This window comes from Pipistrellus hanaki (genome assembly GCF_964339955.1).
Source record: "Pipistrellus hanaki genome assembly, chromosome: 1".
Lineage (NCBI taxonomy): Eukaryota > Metazoa > Chordata > Mammalia > Chiroptera > Vespertilionidae > Pipistrellus > Pipistrellus hanaki.
In genome coordinates this window covers 121,088,616-121,110,285 of record NC_140503.1, presented here as the reverse complement: position 1 = coordinate 121,110,285, position 21,670 = coordinate 121,088,616, and the positions used below count along the sequence as shown (strand labels likewise).

The following is a 21,670-nucleotide window of genomic DNA, read 5'->3' as shown; positions in this document are numbered from 1 at the left end:
ATACTAAAGTTACCTGCATGTAAAATGGAGCGAAAGGAAAATACAGCAAATTAAATGTTTCACTTACCTTAGTGGTACTTTTCTGTTCGCAAGAAAACACAAGGTGGCAACTGCAATATGTGTCATCAGGAAAACTAATCCAATACCCAGGAGAGTCCATATGTCTAGAATTTCAAAGCAATGAAAAGGATGCACACACAGTCAAAAATATTAGAGACTCAAAAGCCCAGTGATTCATTTAGTCACAATGTCACCTACTATTCTGAGAGTATGCAAGATCTGCAGTAGAATGGTGAACTTTGATATGACATCGATTTCCTGTCCATCCTTGTCCACATCTGGAAATGAGATAAAAGATGACAGTTAGAAAAACAAAAAGGAAGTAGCGGCATAATTTAGTTGTATTGTTATGGAATAAGTTGATGAGTGTCAATAGAAAATGAGATACCTGCAATGTGGGTAACTTTGATAAGAAACTAAAAATGTTAAACCAAAGTAAAAACAAAATTAAATTTCATTATTTTCACATTATTGTGTAAGATGATGTTTGTTGTGATTTACCTTCTCCTAGAGATTTACCTTCTCCTATATTATAAGATGGGCACTTAGTTTTCAGAAACTTCCTTTTTTGTTTTCAAAAATTGACTTGTTTTTCACCAATGTCCATATTACTTTACTCATTTGTCTCAAACTTAAAAGCTAGCACATTCTTTCAATAAAAAGTGATTTAACTTACTTCAGATACTGATAGAGATTATTCAAATTATGGATTAATATAAATTACAGAGCACAATTATTTTTCTTTAAAACAGATGATCCTTCAAGTTCATAGATTTGGAATCAGGTTGGTAATCTCATGGGATGGATTAGGAATACTAATAGAATTTCACTTCCTTTGTTTTACTTAGGGACATACATGATGAAACTCAACACTGGGAACATCTCCTTTGATATGGATAGTTCTTAGATCATTCAGAAATGGAGACTAGCTTGTGCTCAGAGAGATAGGATTGATTTCTAAGTGGCAAACGTGTTAGAATACTTCTGATAGTATGTATTTGCATATGGGTATGAAAGCTTGGGTACACATTCTTTTTTTTTTCTTTTTCTTTTCACATTCTTATTTACCAGAAATAACACAATACAATTGAAAAAGGACTTAGTTGAATTTCCTGCCATGTTCATGGTACATGCTACAAAATAGGATTAAAAACTAGCTTCTGAATAGTGTGCTTAAAAGCTGTGTATTGAACAATGCTTCTTCAGTACACATTTATTTTAGTTTCATTCTCTCTTTTGAATTTGAAAACTTGAATGATCAATAACAATTCCTTCAAAAAGCAATCACTTTTTTTAAAAATATAAAAAGCTTAGAGGTATAAGGAGGTCCATATAAGAATACCTTCTTTCCTTAGGTATTCTTTAAAAGATAGAAATTTAAGACATTTGACTTTTTGGATGTTTCTGAAATTCAAATGAAAATAAATCAGAATTGTTAATTAATGGAGTATTTTTTCTTTTGAGTTTCTTATTTATGTATTTTTTCATTTATTTGTTAAATTCATTTATCTCTTTTATTCTCATTCTTCATTTTAATATTTTTCTTTCCAACTTGTCATTCATTTTAAAGTGCTTAAAGATTTTTTTTCAGCTTGGGTAATCTTGTAAAACATCTAATATTATTTTACATGCATACATTAATACTATGTTTTTTATTCTCATAACTATTAGGATATAGTTCTTGTCAGTTCTCAATTGACAGTGTGACTCTACATGTCAGTCTTTCACATGTGCACAAACTGGTGTGGCCTAGAGACAGTGACAGGTATTCATTTTGGTTAATTGGCCATCGTTAGATTTTTTAAAATGCCACTCACTGGCATGAGAATCATACTAGTCTTCCCTTTAGATATATGTAGATATTTGAATATGCCTATTAAGATAAATGTCAGTGGACACTATCTTAAAATACAAGTTAAAAATGAATGGACAAATCTAAATGTGTGCTATCGATCATCTATCTTCTTTCTATTTGTCTATATATTTATATATGTATGTATACTTATATATTATCATTTGCCTATCTATAGTGTGTGTATGTATGTATGTGTGTGTGTGTGTGTGTGTGTGTATATATATATAATCTAATAAAAGAACAATATGCAGATTGACCATCACTCCAATACACAAGATGGCTGACCCATGTGGACACAAGATGGCCACCACAAGATGGCCAGCAAGGGAGGGCAGTTGAGAGGGCCCAGGCCTGGGGGTGATAAAGCCTGCAGGGGATATATGTGTTTTCAAGGGGATTTACTTGTGAGTTTTAATATATACCAATTAATTTTGAAATATGAATAGAAACTACTGAAATTTTAAAATTATACAGTAATATCTATGATTCAAAAAAATTATTGTCGCCGAAACTGGTTTGGCTCAGTGGATAGAGCGTCGCTCTGCAGACTGAAAGGTCCCAGGTTCCATTCCGGCCAAGGGCATGTACATTGGTTGCGGGCACATCCCTGATGGGGGGTGTGCAAGAGGCAGCTGGTCGATGTATCTCTCTCATCGATGTTTCTAACTCTCTGTTCCTCTACCTTCCTCTCTGTGAAAAATCAATAAAATATATTAAAAAAAAATTATTGTCACTGGGCTGGTGTGTCTCAGTGGTTGAGTGTTGACCCATGAACCAGGAGGTCAAGGTTTGATTCCTGGTTAGTGCATATGCCTGGGTTGGGGGCTTGATCCCCAGTAAGGGGCATGCAGGAGGCAGCCAATCAATGATTCTCTTTCACCATTGATGTTTCTCTCTCCCTCTCCTTTTCTTTCTCTGAAATCAATAGAACATATTTTAAAAATTTTGTCAACAACAATAAGTTGTTCCTTGAAGCAGAGATTATAATCTCCACACCAACCTAGTTCCAAGCATTACTTCCTTCCTATTTGATGTTCATCAGATTAAAAGTAATACATGCTTAAAGTAATGTATGTTTGAACACAATCCTTCATATCCTTATGTAATTCTATCCTCCTTATGTAACTAATATAAACAGCCAAGTATGTCTCTTTCCACTCCTTTACTCTTTCATAAAACACACACATAGGTATACACATGTGTGTGTTTATTGTAATAGAAGCATCTACATTTCTCTGTAACAAACTGGCTTTTACTTTCAACAATGCATTATGGGCTTCCTTAAGGCCAGCTGTCTATACAAACAACCCACACAGACAATTTTCAGAAATTAACATATCATGTATATATTTCTCAGTTTAATATTTTTGTTGTTGCCTTTCACCTTCTCCTCAACCCTCTCCATTAAGAAGAAACATCTGCTTGGTTGCAAAAAGAAGCAAGTAAGAATATTTATCAGATATTTTATCTTTGTCATACTAAATTCCTTCTATGGATAATTCAGTGTTCAAAGTAATTGTGGCAGTTGCATGCCTAGACTCCATTCAAACAGGGAGAATAGATGAGATGTTGGGAAGATTTTGGTGTACTATGATTAAGCGGATGCCAGCCCAAGAAGACTAGTCCTGGTGCGGCATCTAAGGCAGAGCTGGATGGTTGTAAGAGTGGGGTGGGTTTAGGGAGTGCTGTGCAATTGTGTGATGCCAAGATACAAAGTAGAGATTAACATATATGACATATAATAAGGTTAAAAAAGTGCTAAAGGCCCTAGTTGGTTTGGCTCAATGGATAGAGCATTGGCCTATGGACTGAAGGGTCCTGATTCAATCTTCTCTCTCTCTGTCTCTCCCCCTCCCTTCCATTCTCTGGAAAAAAATATCCTTGGGTGAGGATTCACTAAAAAATAAATAAATAAATAAATAAATAAATAAATAAATAAATTGCTTTCCTTTGTTAAGATAAATTATATACCTTTAAAAAAAAAAGTGCTAAAAGGGAGGATGAAAGAATTGCTTCAAGAATAATTATATTTCTAGACCCAGAAAGTGAAAAATGTGCAACCTCAATTATACATTTATGGAATAAGTGATATATTAAATTATATTTTAAATTATATTTATTCCAAAGAATGAAGTATAAAATGTTCCAGAAAAATTGGTCATCCAATAATAAATAAATCATTTATAATTGATTAGATCTGGAGGCATAGATTCAAATATGTTATTATGGGATCCCAAATTAACATATAAATTTCCAAATTCTATTTTACACTGTATTTGTAAAGCCATATTTACTCTAATATTGAAGTTTTTAAGGATGTAGAAGTAAAATCCCTTCAGAAGCAGCATGCATTTTGAATATATTTTAGATTAGATTTATAATCTAGCATTTTAGAAGTAGATTTGTTTTTCTTTTTCTTAGGTATTTTTATAGCAACATGTTGTGATAATTAAATTCATTTATATCATTTTTGTTTATAGAAGCCAGTATCTTCTATATTTACATTCCATGCTTCAGAAAACCACAATATATAAAGCCCAAAAGGAATTACAATTGAAAACCTGCTATGTGCTCAATAATATTCTAAATGCTTTACTATAGTATTTGTAATATAATAATGTTATGGAAAAGGAATTATTTCCCCATTTCATATTTGCATAAATAAGTCACAGAGCAGTTAAACAGCAAATCACCTAGGGGTACATTCTGAATGAGATTTTCAACTATGTCTCTTTATCTCCTCAGCCAATGACTCTCTGTTCACTACATGGTTTTGCTTTCCATGTCTTCTCAAAGTAGGAATTTAGTTGTTTATAATGGCAGTTAACTTTATAGTGTTTGTCTGTTAGAACTTCCTGGTCCTCATGGTCTGGAAATGTCCATTCATCACATTAGGCTTTACTCTGGAAAAATCTCTTGTGGGGGGGTCAGATGCTGCTGGGGCCAGATATGGCGGGGATCTCCCTTTTCATCATCCAGCATGGAAAGAAAGATGAACGAACCTGTTCTAAGTGGAGGTGGCCAGGGATTGAGGAAGAAGAAAGAAAGAAAGAAAGAAAGAAAGAGAGAGAGAGAGAGAGAGAGAGAGAGAGAGAGAGAGAGAGGAAGGAAGGAAGGAAGGAAGGAAGGAAGGAAGGAAGGAAGGAAGGAAGGAAGGAAGGAAGGAAGGAAGAAAGAAAGAAAGAAAGAAAGAAAGAAAGAAAGAAAGAAAGAAAGAAAGAAAGAAAGAAAGACATATAAATAGAAGCAAGCTGGGAGTCAGGTGGGACGCCATTCTCTCTGATGGAGAGGCAGTGAAGACCCTGAGCCCATGCAGCACATTTATTTTATACCCCCAAATACCAGGAAGTATCACCAAACACTTAGGATCAAAGGAGCTTATTTGCATTCTTGAGTAGGCCAGAGCATTCCTGGTGTTTGACTGGATTTACATATCAAAGCCCACCCCTGTAGACACCTGGGCTGATCTGAAGGCCAAGCTGATAACCTGTCCAACCTCATTGGGGAAGCATGTTCCTAGGGCATGGCTCTGCCTATCGCCCTGAGTTCAGCTGACAAGAATTTAAAGAAAACAACTCCAAGACCACGTGGATTCTGGCAACAGAGAGAAATTGACAGGACTACTTCAACCATGAGGACAGAAGAGAAGCAGTCCAGAGATGGAAGACGCTGAGGACACCTTGCCATAATAACAGTCAGCAGCTGTGTATCACTGCATGTTGTCCAGGACCAAACCATAGAGGGTTGGACCTGCATTACCACCATTTGTCCACAATCCAGAACTGAAATATCATTGCTGACATGTACATATAAGGAACTGTTTAACTTTGAAATTGGATCTCATAAGAACTGTTGGCCCAGAAAGAATCTCATTACAGACTGATTCATATGCCTTTCAGCAAAACCATTACTGCTTGTCTCATTTTTGATTCTTATAAGTATATTTCCAGTAGGACATGATCTCACTCATCTAGAAAAAAATGGTGAACAACGTAGACTGATGAACAAGAACAGACCCAGAGACAAGGAGCCATGGGTCAGACTGTTGGACCTCAAAGGAAGGGTAAGAATAAAAGGGAGAGATCAACCAAAGGACTTGTATGCATACATATGAGCCTAACCAGTGGTCAAGGACAATAGGGGGGTGGGGACATGAGTGGGGAGGGATGAGGGATTGGAATGGGGGGGTTGAGGACAAATATACCTTAATCAATAAAGAAATTAAATATAAATATATATATTATTTTTTTAAATAAAATAAAAAAATAAAGAAATGCCCATGTGCCTTCCCAGGCAGCCCTCTACAATCTCTAATTGTAGAGGACCAGTGTGGTGCTAAAAAAGAATAAGTAATAGGGTCAGGCCATATGGGTTTGAGGCTAATCTTTACCATTTTCTAGCTATGGTAGAATCAAATGACTTTAGTTCTATTATGAGCAGCAACAATTACAACTCACCTCATAGAAGGTGTATGAGAATTAGACAACATATGTAAAAGTCTATTGTAGACTGTGAAATGTTATCTATGCCACGCTGTCCCATACCCAGGCCTTTACTTTCTGGTAGAAATGATGGTCATGTCCCCTGCTGACTTTATGCCCTAACAGACTGTCCCTCCAGGGAACTGGCATCTGGCAACTGCCCTGTCTCCCATCCTTGCCTGAGCATCGGTTAAGGCTTATCAAGCAGTGAAAAGCCATTGCCACAGCTTCTGCTTTTATGTGGTGATTTTGAGGGGGTGGGGGAGAAGTAGGGGAGAGTGAAGGTGGAACAAGGCATAGAGGAGATAGATGGTGATGGAAATAATAAAATAAAATAAATAAAAATGTATATATAAATATGCCTGAAGGTTTTTAAACCATATATAGAGGTAGGGGAGGGGAAAAGCAGTTGTTGAATATGCTTGGTGCCTGCAATGTACATTCCTCTGCCCCAAACCAATGAGGCTTCTACCCATCAGACACATGTATCAGACACATGTATTAGTACTCCTAGAGGGAAGAGGGAAGTGCTGTCTCATCAGCTCTGACTGTTTTCAGGGCTGTGTGCTGAGCCTGTGCCAGCAGAAAGGAAATGGGACAATTGAGGGGAGCCCTTAACAAGCCATCCTGATTGTCATGGGTGAACTCATTTAACAGGAAATAAGAAAGAAGGAGAAGCCACTACATAATCTATGAGCCACAAAGCACCAAAATTCCACTGTGAGTACCGGTGATTAATTTGCTTAGACTAATTTCCTACTTGACTAATTAGCTCCAACATATTTTGTAAAATTTATAAGTATTAGGGAGAGTCCACCTGAAAGAGGAAGATAAATGTCCCACATCATCCATGCATAAGACTTTGTTTTCCTAACAAAAACAGGAGAAAGGGAGAAATAAAATATAATTAGACACTCTCAGTAGGAGCCAACATGCTAATCTTTCCTTAATTCTAATAGCTCTTCCCTATTAGTACACTCTAATCCAGGGGCTCTGAAATCACTTATTTCTGGATGTGCTTGGTAACACCCATTCATTACCCACTAAACCTGGAACAAAGGCTCCTCCCATCCTTACTGTCATCTGTATGTTGGCCCTAGTTCCTGTGTCTCATTGCCAGGGAAAAGGAAGAGACACACATTTTCTGAGCATGGGTTCATGGGAACAGGCAGGAGATTTACTCTTTTTTATTTTATTTTAACTACTTCAACTGTTCAAATAGGGAGGAAAAATTAAGTGCTAATGCAGAGGCATGGTTATTTCATTACAATGTTGATATTTGCATATTCAAATTTAGAAAAGACTCAAAATGTAAATTAGGTAACTTAATCCAATACTTTTCACTGACTCAGGATAATAGGGAGAACACATTTGATTTCATTCTTCCTAACAATTGTGAAACTAAAGGACCTTTTAATACTATTTTGAAATATGGCATTCCTAGCACCAGAAGGAAATAATTTCTTTTCAAAGATTAGAAACAATTTCTAGATTCCCATATCCATTCCTCCACCTCATCATCTCAATCTCCAAAGTTCCAACAGTTTACTTCTGAATTATCTCATGAATGTGTCTTCTAGGCTCCTCACTGGATTTCCTCCCTCCAGACTAATGTCACATTGTTCACTCCCCCAATTCAAACCCTTTACTAATTTCTCACTGCTCTTAGAGTCCTGTCCATAAGTGATTTTATACAGAGACTGTTTTCTAATATGGACTCTTGAAGGCACAACTGGTTTGATCTAAATTTCCTCTTTGCTCATAAACTTTTTATTCTTATTGAAAGACCTTCACCTGAGAGATGTACTCTTTTGGCCTTCTACATCTTTCTGAAACACCTATTCTCATTGGCTGGAAGATGGCTTAACTTCTCATCCATCTGGCTAACTTATATTTATCCTTAAAGACACAGACCAGACCAAATGACATTTACCCTGGGAGGCCTTCCTTTGTGTCCTGTCTGACTTAAAAAATACTTCTTTGGGTCCCATGGCATCCTGTAAACTCTGAGGACAGCACATGGCACACAGTAGTTCAACTGTCCTTTTCCTTATAAATCTTTCTAGACTATACATTTTTGGAAGGTAAGGGCCAATTAGCACAATCTGCTCATAGAAATTTACTGAAAATATCCACTATCATAATTGCAGTTAACACATGGATAATTTGTTACAGTTATCAAAGCACCTTTATTTTGTACTTATCTTATTTAATCATTATAATAATCATATACACAATTAGTAAGCATCAGAATTTCCTGTAAGGTTTACTAGTATAAAAACAGATTGCTGGCCCCATCCCTAGAGTTCCTGGTTCACAATGTCTGGCTGATATTCTTGTAATTAGCTAGATATTAATAAAGGAAAAGAAGCAAAGAGGGAAGGCCAGGTATTACAGGCACTTCATTTGGGCAGCTTCACCAGGAAGCTGCAACTTGGCACTCCCCAGGGAACCACCAGCCTACTTCCTGAAAAACTGTCAGGGAAGGGACCCAACAAAGGAAAGATAGATACATGTCCAGTAAAGTTGGGGTGACACAGCCAAACCTGGGGACAGAGATCATTGGCCAGAATGGGCGTGGCCACTGCAAGCACATGAAAATTTGGGAATACATATTTTCCTGAACAAACAAGTTCTCTCTCTCTTGTGCTTTTGGCTTGCTCTTGGCTTCCTTGCATTTGCCTGTGTTTCCTCCACAGCCATGTTTACCTGTGGACCCACCTGCAATGGGCTGATGGACTGCAGTGGGGAAACAAAGTACACTAGCCTGATGCTGGATTGGACTGTGCAGACCCAGAAAGGAAACTCTGGACACTGGCTCTGATTTTAGCTGTGCTGAAGCCCTAGCTATACTTCTATGGCAGGACAAAGGGAAATGGAACTTGGGAAACCTAGGGATATAATTCCACAGAAATGAAGCCTTCTATCACATTTCATCCTTCTCTGTGAATCTCAGAAAATTCTTTTTTGAGTGCAAGAATTCCACCCTCATGAGCCACCAGCAGGGATAAGACCTCTTACCCAGTAACAGATGGTAACCCAGATGAGACCCTACCAGGAGAGCTAGTTTATGTAAAGCATCCCTTCTCTTCTACTTCCCGGCCAAAGCATGCCCACCGCCTTCAACCTTGCATGTCTGCACCTGGCCTGTCCTCCAAAGAGAGAAAAAACTGGCCTACCTTGTGGTGAGAAACCTCCCTTCTTAGCCTGGGAGTTTTATAATTCATTTCTCACATTGTCTCCTAGATTGGTGCTTGTCTGAATCTTTTGCTTTCTTTTCTCTGCCCTAACTAGCTTCTGCTGCTTTGGGTGCAAATCCAGTAGAAAGCGACACCATGCTCCCAGTCCCAAAGACACAACAGGCTCTAGAAAATGCTGAAAAGGTGCATGACCTGATACTACTATGGAGTTTGCGCCTTGTCTCCATATTCATCCCTGTTTATAAAACTCATCTCTCTTAACCACTCTCCTGCATGCTGCTCATGTGGCAACAATTTAACTTCTCTTTGTTCCCACCCCACAGGATTCAGATTGCGGGCCTGGGAACACCCTTTATTGCCACCTTGGTGCGGGTGCTATGGGTTCTTGCAGAGCAATATGCAGATGAGTGCCAGGCGAATGCAAAACACGGAGCCTGCATGCACTCACTATTGCATTGACATTTACTCCTGGCCTGGGAAACTCCCAGCTCTTCAGACTGCTTAAGCCCAGGGAGGGGCCAGCAACCCCGCATCCCAAGCTGGGGGTTTAAGGCCAGGCTCCCAGCCCTGTGTAGCTCCAAGCCAAAGACCACCCCAGCCCTGGCTTCCCTCTGCCTCCCACCTCCCTCTTCTTCTGCCCTGCTAGGGCACCCAGGGTGCCCAGGAGCAGGGGCCCCGGAGGTGGGCCACAGTCTGGATTGCTGCTGCCTCCTGCCCACACCCCTGCAAGTTCCCCAACCAAAGCTCCCTGGACCTCATGGGTCTAGTGGCCTGGGGCTGGGCACTTGTGGGGGAGGGCGTAACAGAGAAAGTCTGAATGCAGAGAGAAGCCTCCAAGAAAAGCTGCTACCAGGATCCCAGCCCCTGGCAAGCCCAGGGCTGCTACCTTCCTGGTTCCCCCTCTCCCTGGCTCATCACAGGGGATGGGAACTAAAGTCATCACTAGGGCAGAGGACACCTCCCTGGCAGCCTGTTACTTGAAACTGGAAGTTATAATTGTAACCGCCCTGCCAGTCATGTCCTTGCTTAAGAGCAATGTGGCAGAGTCAGAGGAGCTGCTCACTACTGATACTGTTTGGGTTACAAATGCAACTGCTGTGTCATTTGATTCATGCAAACTTTACTACTGGGTAATTTGACTCATGCAAACATTACTACTTGTCATTAATGCTTTTGCCACAGGCATAATTAATAGAGAAAAGCCTCAAATATACAGTTGCTAAAAAAAAAAAATAAAATAAAAAAAAGGTTTTTGTTACTTAATCTTGGAAATTAACTACAAACAGAATTTAACCCCAGGGCCCAGGCGTTAAATCTTTGTCTTGACAGACTAGCAGGGGATAGTTCCCTTCTCTTAAAGGAAGCTGTCTGCTGCTGCCAAAGAACTGAGGCTGCTAGGAAATGAGACAGCAACAGTTTGCCAGCCCAGCTATTAAAGGCTGGCTTTTTAAAAGCCATATTTCCCCATCCAAGACAATAAAGAGTGAAAACCTCCAGTAAGGTCCAAGGCCATCAGAACCTGGACAATTGTATTACTGTATGGGGAAGAGTCTCTATGCCAGGCGTGAGAAGAGATTTCGTACTGGGAGTGAATGGAAGTCCCCTGGCTGGTGAAGGTAGGATGGCTGTGGGACCTTGGTGGTGAAAGTGTCATAGGCCACTCCAAATTCTGGAATATGACAGAAAGCTGGAAAGCAGAAAAGACATTTATGCCTCCCTCAACTATTAAGTCGCCTTGTCAAATTTTTTTTTTTTTTTTTTTTTAAGATTTTACTCCCTGAAGTCAATAAATAATGCCATCTCCACTTACAGTGCCTTGAGAGTGCCTACTCTGACAAGAAATTTTATTCTAGGTTTACCAAGGAAATGGTCCTCTGCCTTCAAAGTGCGAATACCTCACCTCCTCTTCAAGAACTCTTATCTAAACTACCTATTGAAATGCAAATGTTAAAAAATAAATGTCATCTGAGCCTCAGCTATTTGAGCCAACCAATTTAACTCAATTCACCTATGATTTGCTAAATCGGTGAACTTTACTATAGGATACCTTTCTCTATGGAAATACGTCTCTTGAAGTATAAATATATTTGCTAGTAAATGAAGCAAACCTGTATTTCTAAAAGTTATGGGATATGTTTGCCTTTTCTCCCTACATACCTCCAGAGCCTGATAATTCTTAATGAATACATAATGGCAGTACCTTTCTTTGGACATACTCAATAAGACCAATTTCAAACGATCTGGTCTTATTAACCAATATTTTGACTAAAATACCATGTCTAAGAGAGACAGGCCTGGACTCTGGATGCCACCAGATGCCTTAAGGAATTGAGATTGACTTCCAAAGCCAACTGAAGCCACGTGGCCTGATACCTTACTTGGTCACATGTCTCATAGCAATCTTCCCAAATAACAAACGAACATGGCTTTGCTGAAAGATGGCAAGAAAGAAACCTCATGACATTTGGGGACCTCAAGAACTTAAGGAATTGACCCAAACCTACAGGCATTGAAGACAAAGCCTGATGGAAACTGCAGCTTGCCTTCTCTGCCCTGAGGGGATGACTGTAGCTCAATGTTTAAATTCCTTGTGAAAGATGGCAGCAAAGCAAATTTGAAAGAGCTCCTGTGATTTGTTTGATCAGTTGTTATTCTTATATTTATGCAAATACTCAGACAAAATTAAAATGGGACTTAATACAGTCTCTTAGAATGTGAGAATAATTGTAAGAAGAAAAATTGTATGATAATAAAAACTGCAAAGCCTAATTGTGGATTTTTGACTCCAGTATAATTGTCTTTAAATTTTTATTTTAAAGCTATCTCTAGATATGCCATACATATCTCAGCACCTAATAATATCATCAGCGGTGTTAAACTGCAGAAAATATATCAGATTGTCACTGCTGGCTTTAATTCCAGCAAAAGCCTTGCATCTAAAAGTCTTCTCAACCAGTTTGTGATTTGTTATGAGCATTAATTTTTGGTTTTGTTCCTTTGCTCCTGTTTTCGTAGGGTGGATGCCTATGTTCTTATTTACTTGATTGCATATTCACACAACTCAAGTCTCACTCTAGAAACCAGTTGCATCACTTATCTTCTGAAATGAGTTAATGCTTTGGACTTAAAGTTGGGTTAATGAAATATGAGCTATCAACTTCATTTGAAACTGCTTTTCTTTTTCTACAGAAAAAGGTTCAGACAGAAAGGCCCCACACTGGGGAATCTTAAAATATTTCCTTTAGCTTAATCTATAATAATAAAAGAGTAACATGAAAATTGACCAAACAGATAAATGACCATATAGAAGACCTTCTGGATGACCATGCTACAACATGCACTGGTGCCAGGCCAGCCAAGGCAGGTACGTTGTGATTAGTCAGGGAACAAGCCATTGCCCCATGATTGCCCTCCAGAGAGAGGTCCAGGTCATCGACCCATGGGGTGACTGATCAATCAGAGGATTGCATAATTGCCCCAGAGAGGGAAGCCCAGGCTACCCTGTGGTGGTGCTGTGGCTGGTGGGTAGGGCCTCCCTCCGCAGGGGTGATCCATTGTGGAGCCCTGGTTGGGTGGACAGGGCCTACCACTTAGGGGCGATCAATCATGAGACTCCCAGACTGTGAGAGAGCACAGGCCAGGCTGAGGGACCCAAACAGGGCCTCTGGTTTGAATATAATGGGCAGAAGGGCTTCAGGCAGGTGTGACACACCTTCCTCCAGGGAAGCCATTCCTCCACTCTAATCTGGGGCATGTAAAGTTAACCTTTCCCTTTACCACATGGTTTTTTTTTTTTAAATCTCTCACCCGACCTTTAGTTACTATAAGCCTCCTCACTTTTGAATTGTGCCTTTTAATCTTCTTGTCAAGTTTGTTATTTCCAGAATACAATAGGAATGCAGCTTGTCAAATGCATCATCCTCTGGACATCACTTATGTTGCCTCATAAGGACACCAGATTAACACAGATTTCGCAAAAGCCCTCTTCCCTGCGTAAATAGCCCCCTTTCCTTTTGCTTTTCCTTCCTCTGTCAGGGAGAAACTCTGAGCATAGATCTGCCAGGAAAAGACAGATCTACGCCCTTTGACAGCCAGAAGCAATTACAAGAAAATGAAAACTTTCATCCATTTATTCTTCTATAATTTCAAGGCTTCTCACCAAGAAACAGAGAGAGAGAGGGGACTCAACTAATTAAAAAATCAGAAATGAAAGAGGTGAAGTATCAACCAATCTCACTGAAATATAAAGGATTGTAAAAACAAACAAACAAAACAAAACTAAAAAACCCACTATAAACGATTCTATTCCAACAAACCAGACAACCTAGATGAAATTGACATATTCCTAGAAAAATAAAATCTTCCAAAACTACAGAAAACCTGAAAAGGCCGATAACTACCAATGAAATTGAAGAGTAATAAAAACTTCCAGCAAACAAAAACCCTGGTCCTGATAAGTTCACAGGGAAGTTTTATCAAAACATTAAAAGGAGAACAAACACAGATCCTCCTCAGACCATTCCAAAAAATTCAAGAGTAAGAAATACTTCCAAGTTCTTTCTATGAAGCCAGAATTACAATCCCAAAATCAGATAAAGACATGTCACTGAAAGAGTATTACAAGTCAATATCCCCGATGAACATAGATGCTAAAATCCTCAACAAAATATTAGCAAATCACATTCAGCAATACAATAAAAAGATCATACACCATGACCAAGTGGGATTCATTCCAGGGATATAAGGCTGGTATAGTAACCACAAATCAATAAGTGTGATGCATCACATAAGAAACTGAAAGACAAAAATCACATGTTAATATCAATTAATGTAGAAAAAGCATATAACAAAATCCAACACTCTTTCTTGATAAAAACTTGCAGCAAAGTGGCAATAAAACCTTAACATAATAAAAGCCTAATATGACAAACCTATACCCAACATCATTCTCAATAGGCAAATACTAAAACTATTTTCCCTAAAAACAGGAATCAGACACCAATCTTTCATGAATATTTTCACCAATCCTGTTCAACATAGTACCAGAAGTTCTAGCCACAGTGATCAGACAAGAAGAAGAAATAAAAAGCATCCCAATTGGAAAAGCAGAAAACCGACAATATTCACAGATGACAAGATATTATACAAAGAAAACCCTAAACTCTCCATCAAAAAACTGCTAGATTTAAAAAATGAATTCAGCAATGTAGCAGGATAAAAAATTAACACCAAGAAATCTATGGCATTTTTATACACCAATAATGAACTCACAGAAGGAGAAATTAAAAAATAAAATCCCATTTACTATTGGACCAAAAATAACAAGATACCTAGGAGTAAATTTTACTAAGGAGGTAAAAGACCTGTATTCAGAAAACTACAGAACATTGAAAAAAGAAATAGAAGAATATATAAAGAAGTGGAAGAATATACTGCGTTCATGGATTGGTAGAATTAAAATCATTAAAATGTTCATATGATCCAAGGCAATCTATAGATTCAATGCAATATCCATTAAAATACTAAATTCACAGACCTAGAACAAACTCTCCAAGATTTATATGGAATAAAAAAAGACCCTGAATACCTGCAGCAATCCTAAAATAGAAAAACAAAGTTGGAGGGATTACAAAGCCAGATATCAAGCTATATTACAAAGCCACTGTTCTCAAAACTGTCTGTTACTGGCACAAGAACAGACATATAGACTAATCGAACAGAACAGAGAAACCAGAAATTGACTGAAGCCATTATGCTCAATTAATATTTGACAAAGGAGGCAAGAGCATACAATAGAGTTAAGACAAGGTCTTCAATAAATGGTGTTGGGAAAATTGGACAGATACATAAGAAGAAAGAAAGAAAGAAAGAAAGAAAGAAAGAAAGAAAGAAAGAAAGAAAGAAAGAAAGAAAGAAAGAAAGAAAGAAAGAAAGAAAGAAAGAAAGAAGGAGAGAGAGAGAGGAAGGGAGGGAGGGAGGAAGGGAGGGAGGGAGGGAGGGAGGGAGGAAGGAAGGAAGAAAAAGAAAGGAAGGAAGGAAGGAAGGAAGGAAGGAAGGAAGGAAGGAAGGAAGGAAGGAAGGAAGGAAGGAAGAAAGAAAAGAAAAGAAAAGAAAAGAAAAAGAAACTAGACCACCAACTTAACACGACTCACAAAAATAAACTCAAAATGGATAAAGGACTTAAATGTAAGACAGAAAATCATAAAAATCTTAAAAGAATCCATAGACAGCAAAATAGCAGATATATGTTATAGCAATATCTTTACTGATACAGCTCCTAAGACAGAAATAAGGAGAAAATAAACAAATGGGACTACATCAAAATAAAAAGCTTTTTCACAGCAAAAAAAAATCATCATCAAAACAACCCGAAAGCCTACTGCATGGGAGAACATATTTGCCAATGTTACATCCAATAAGGGTTTAATCTCCAAAATTAACAAAAGCAAGATAAACAATCCAATCAAAAAATAAGCAATGGACCTAAATAGATACTTTGCAAAAGAGGACATACAGAAGGCTGACAGACATATGAAAATATGTTCAAAGTCACTAATCATTCAAGAGATGCAAATCAAAACAACAACGAGGCACCATCTCATAGCTGTCAGAATGACAAATCAACCAAATGCTGGCGAGGATGTGGAGAAAAAGGAACCCTGGACTGCTGGTGGGAATGCAGACTGGTGAAGACACTGTAAAAACAGTATAAAGTTTTCTTAAAAATTTAAAAATGGAACTCCCATTTGACCCAGTAATCCCACTTCTAGGGATATATACCAAGAAATCAGAAATATCAATCAGAAAGAATATAGACATCTCTATATTTATAGCAGCACAATTTACAACAACTGAGATTTGAAAACAGCCTAAGTTCCCATCAGCAGAGGAGTGGATTAAAAACCAGTGGTACATCTACACAATGGAATTATATGCTACTGTAAAAAAGGAAGAACTCTACTATTTACAGCAGCATGGATGGAACTGGAGAGCATTATGCTAAGTGAGATAGGCCAGTTGGAGAAAGATAAATGTCACACAATCTCACTCATTTATAGAATATAATGAACAACATAAACTGATGAACAAAAATTGATCCAGAGACACAGAGTCATTGAACAGACTGTCAAACCTCAGAGCAAAGGCCGGGGAGGGTGTGGTGGTGGGGTAATAGATCAACCAGAGGACTTGTATCCATGCATATGAACATGACCAATGGACACAGACAAAAGGTGGGTGGGGTATGTGCTGAGTAGTGGGAGCAGGAGGGTAGAGCTCAATGGGGTGAAAGGAGACTTATGTAAAACTCTCAACAATAAATAATTTTTAAAAAAGATTACAGGCCTTATTTCTCTAAATGGAGGACTAATACTGTTATAATTAGCAAGTAATTAAGAATTGGAAAAAAGCAAAGAGAGAAAACCAGACGTTATAGGCATGTTATTTGTGCAGGTTCACCAGGAAACTGCAACTTTGCATTCCCCAGGGAACCACCGGCCTTTTCCATGAAAAACAGTCAGGGAAGGGACCCAACAAAGGAAAGATGGATGCATGCCCAGTAAAGTTGGGGTGACATACGGAAGATACTTGCCTGTCAGTCAAACCTAGGGACAGAGATCATTGGCCAGAATGGGCTGGGCATGGCCACTGCAAGCACATGAAAATTTGGGAATACATAATCCCCTGAACAAAGAAGTCATTCTCTTTTGTGCTTTTGGCTCACTCCTGGCTTCCTTGCATTCGCCTGTGTTTCCTCCACAGCCATGTTTCCCTGTGGACCCACCTGCAATGGGCTGATGGTCTGCAGTGGGGAAACACAGAGTACACTAGCTTGATGCTGGACTGGACTGTGCAGACCTGGGAAGGAAACTGGACACTGGCTCTGATTTTAGCTCTGCCGAAGCCCTAGCTATACTTCTATGGGAAACGAGGCTTTGAAAACGTGGAGATTTAATTGCATGAAAGTAAAGACTTCTATCATATTCCATCCTCCTGTGTGAATCTCAGAAAATTCTTTTTCTCCAGGTATCACAAGAATTCCACCACATGAGCCACTGGTGTGGACAAGGATCTCTCCTGTATGGTGACATGAGGCGATTTCAGAATTTCATTTCTAACCATTTCTCAGGTGCCACTGACTCTGCTGATCTGGGGAATACTTTGAAACTCTCTGCCTGAGAATATTGCTTTGAGGCTGAGTTATTATTCCCAATCTCAAAGAACAAATTAAAATTTAGAGCACAGTGGCTTTGTCAGTGGTGAATTCAGATTCTTAGAACTGCTTAGCTATGTTCTTATTTTTGTATCTATATCCCACTTCCTCACAAAAGTAGTATATTTATTACCAGATTCTGTTTTTAGGGGATGATAATTTGAAAATGCAAATCACATGTTCCTGACGCTTTTTTTTTTTTTTTTTGTACTTCCACTAGAATTGGTAGCCAAGTTACTCAGAATTGCAAATGTAAGAAGGGAACACATTCATATATTATTTCAAGTTATTACAACATTATAGACACAAAAAACTGTTTCTACTCCTACTTCAGAGAGCATAAAGCAGATAAAAAAAAAAAGTGTTCTGCTTTCATTCATTTAGACTATTGGTTGGTGTGGTCCTGCAACTGATAGTTTAGGAAACTAAAAAAAAAAAAAAAAAATCCTAAAGGTTATGTTTTAGGTTTCCCTCTTCTAACATTTTCCACTGTTATGAAGTGACTAGTGGCCTTGCACACGAATCGGTGTGCCAGTAGCTCTCTGAGGGGCCTGGCCACTCCACACTCGCTGCCCAGAGGCTCTCTGTGGCCTACAGGCCCATTCATGGCCGGGCACAGAACACTTGCTTCATCGCTGGGGCGATGACACAAGGGTCCCCCTTAACCCCCATGCCTCTCTAGGCCTGCTGCCCAGAGGCTCATGCTACCCATTCTCAGCAGCAACACCCCCCCACCCCAGGACTGGGGGGACGCTGGCGGGGCTGAGAGGACTGGGCCCTGCGATCTTGTGGCTATGGGGACTGCTATCTTTGTGATGGAGTGGTGGTTAATTTGCATATTACCCTTTTATTGGATAGGATCCTTCATTGGAGTTGCAAAAAAAAAAAAAGAAAGAAAGAAAATAGCAAGGAAATGAAATAATTCACAAATTGGACAACTGAAAACGGGCTGAGAGTCAATAGAAATAGTGTTCTAAGATGAAGCAGTAAAGGCATTAACTTGTTGTTGTGGAGTACAATAGCAGCAAAAAAATGGGTTTTTGAAACTTTTCTTTTGTTATTATAGGATGTATGAAAAACACATGTTTTGAAAACATAGGTTCTGACCTTTTCAATTCCAGCAAGACATTATTGATGTTTTCTTTATTTCACATTAAAATACACACATGTAAGCACAAAATGGTAGGCTCAAAAATGAGAAAGAAGGAGCAGAGGAATGCTGGCTCTGGAAGGAGTGTCCACTAACCACAGTGCTTATAGGGATGGGAATCCTTGGGTATTTGCAGTCTACTTTGACCTTTAGTAAAGTGACAGGTCCCTTTACTTGCTCAGTACAAGACAAGGCATCATCTAATGATTTTCCATCAAACTGAGAAAATTTTCTAAACCCTACACTCTGTTCAGTTAGTGATTATTGTGTGTCTGTATTCACTAGGCCTTGCTTAAGGTACACCTTTGTCTGCTAGACCATTTGTTACTGGACTCCAAGCACCCTCCTTCTCGATATGGTAATGCTCTTCTCTGAACACTCTTATCTCAGGTACTTTATGTTTTACAGTTCTTCTGATACTTAAGTAGTTTGCCCAAATCTTTTCCCTTTCATAAAATTGTGATCTTGGCTCAAATGACACACTCTCAGAAAGATCTTAGTCAACAAGTTTATCTAAAACATACCACAGCCAGCACCTCTGCCTCATCCCTGACTGATAATCTGCTCACCCTAGTTCTTTTTCTTCATTGCATTTGTTACTACTCAATTTTAGGCACACATGCATACACATGCATATATATTATGTATGTATGTATATTTAAAATATTTTAGATTGCCCGACTTTTGTAGTCCAGTGGATAGAGCCTGTGGACTGAAGAATCCCAGGTTTGATACCTATCAAGGGCATGTACTTTGGTTGCAGGCACATCCCCAGTTGGGGGTGTGCAGGAGTCAGCTGATCGATGTTTCTCTCTCATTGATGTTTCTAACTTTCTATCCCTCTCTCTTCCTCTCTATAAAAAAAATCAATAAAATGTTTTCAAAATAAAATATTTTAGTTAAATATTAAGTTTACGTATGTAGTATACATTACCTATAATGTATGTAGAATAAATATACTTATATATTATGTGCATTTACACACAAACACATATTAAACTTTATAATCAGAAACTTGAAAACCTCAATGAAATGATTTTGCAATGGTAATATATATTATAAAGTTAATATAACCAATAGAAAATGAAAGTAGTTCCATAATGTATGTAATATTGAAAAAGACTTAAAAATGCTTCAAAACTAGGCTATTTGGCTGTTTTTCTCTTTCAAAATTTCATGAAAAGGTAATTCTCATGTTATACTTGTCATTTCAGAAAATAAAAGAAGCTACCCAATTTATTTCAGGAAGCTAATGTTTGCCCAAGATGATAAAAACCTAAAAAAAATTTATATACAGAAGAAACTCTGAGAACAATGCCACTTATAGGTATCAAAATCCTAAATAAATTACCAGCACACTGCATACAAGAGTACATTGTGCTGTAGACTTTAGTAAAAACTGCCTCTTCCCTCAGTATGTATTAGTTATAATCTTTAAGGAAAGGCAAATCAATCTGAATAAGGAGCAAAGGGACTTGGGGGATAGAAGGAAAATGTAGTAGAAGACTTATTGTTCTCAACTATAAACAGACTCTCTCCAAGAATGTTTCTACCTCTGAATCACTCTACTGATGACTTTTCTCCAGTTCTAAATGTATAAGTAACCCTCAGGTTATATAAACTCTCCTAAACATATAAAATGGGTGATAACAACGAAAAGTACATTATTATTAACAAATAATTCCTTAGTATATTTCCTGGCCTAGATCTGTTTATTTCTCTTAAATATTCAGTAAACATACAATTTATCGATTACATATATATTCGTCTTAATATATAAAATGGTTAAGATAAACTACTTTGTTTCATCACGCTTTATAACTCTGCTACCAAAGTAAAATATGGGAAAAAGTTTTATATTAGAAAGTCTAAACAGCAGACAGTAGTATACATATATCTATATATACTATATAGATAAAGATATAGATATAGATATACAAATAATGGAAATGTATATATATGTACATATGTATACATTTCCATTATTTGTATATCTTTGTTGTTATATTACATGATGATCGCTTAAAAATTCAAACCCTTGGACATCATGAAGAATGATGTTGCCTAATATGTAACACCTGCTGATGAAGGTGCTTTATGACCAGCGATGGTTGGCACAGAGGAGGAAACTCTGGAATAAGAATAGGGTGGTGTGGCCAGCAATGGAAGAAAAATGACTCCGTTAGGGGCTATTTCATGTTGTAAATATCTCATAAATTTTAAGAATAATAGGTTTTCAACCGCCTGTCCTGTGATAATATAGGTGCATAGGGGAGAGAAAAGTTAGCTGGGGGGAAAGACAAGGCCAGTGCCAGCCAATGATGACAACAGTTTATCAGAGATATTGCTTTATCTTCCTCTTTGGTTTCAGCAGTTTCTGTTATAGTAAATCCTGATATTAGATAATTTTATCACCTCAAATACAGAGCAAAAACATTTCCTGTTAAATTAAATATATATACATATATGCATATATTATATACTATATATATTAAACTATACATATATAGTTTTAATTATTCCTGAGCATTTTATTACCTAAAGTGGAAATAAAATATGCACTGAAATTCAGATTTTTAGGCAATGAGAACTGACATGACATGTAGCACATATTGGTTTTGTTTATGTTACTAAATATTTAGCTATTTTATAGCATGTTATATATATACGTAAACATAAAATAAAGTTGGTGCAAAATCATGAAATACATAT

At 37.9% G+C, this 21,670-nt stretch overlaps 1 protein-coding gene across 1 annotated transcript in view; it reads right to left on the bottom strand.

The window, feature by feature from the left end:
- Window positions 1–21,670, bottom strand: part of MALRD1 (MAM and LDL receptor class A domain containing 1) — a gene marked incomplete at its 5' end in the record, with an annotated part of 553,418 nt that overhangs the window by 34,150 nt on the left and 497,598 nt on the right. Inside the window, 2 exons of the mRNA XM_084867858.1 lie at window positions 68–164; window positions 259–338. Of these exons, the coding sequence (XP_084723984.1) occupies window positions 68–164; window positions 259–338 (177 nt within the window). The remainder of the gene's footprint in view (window positions 1–67; window positions 165–258; window positions 339–21,670) is intronic.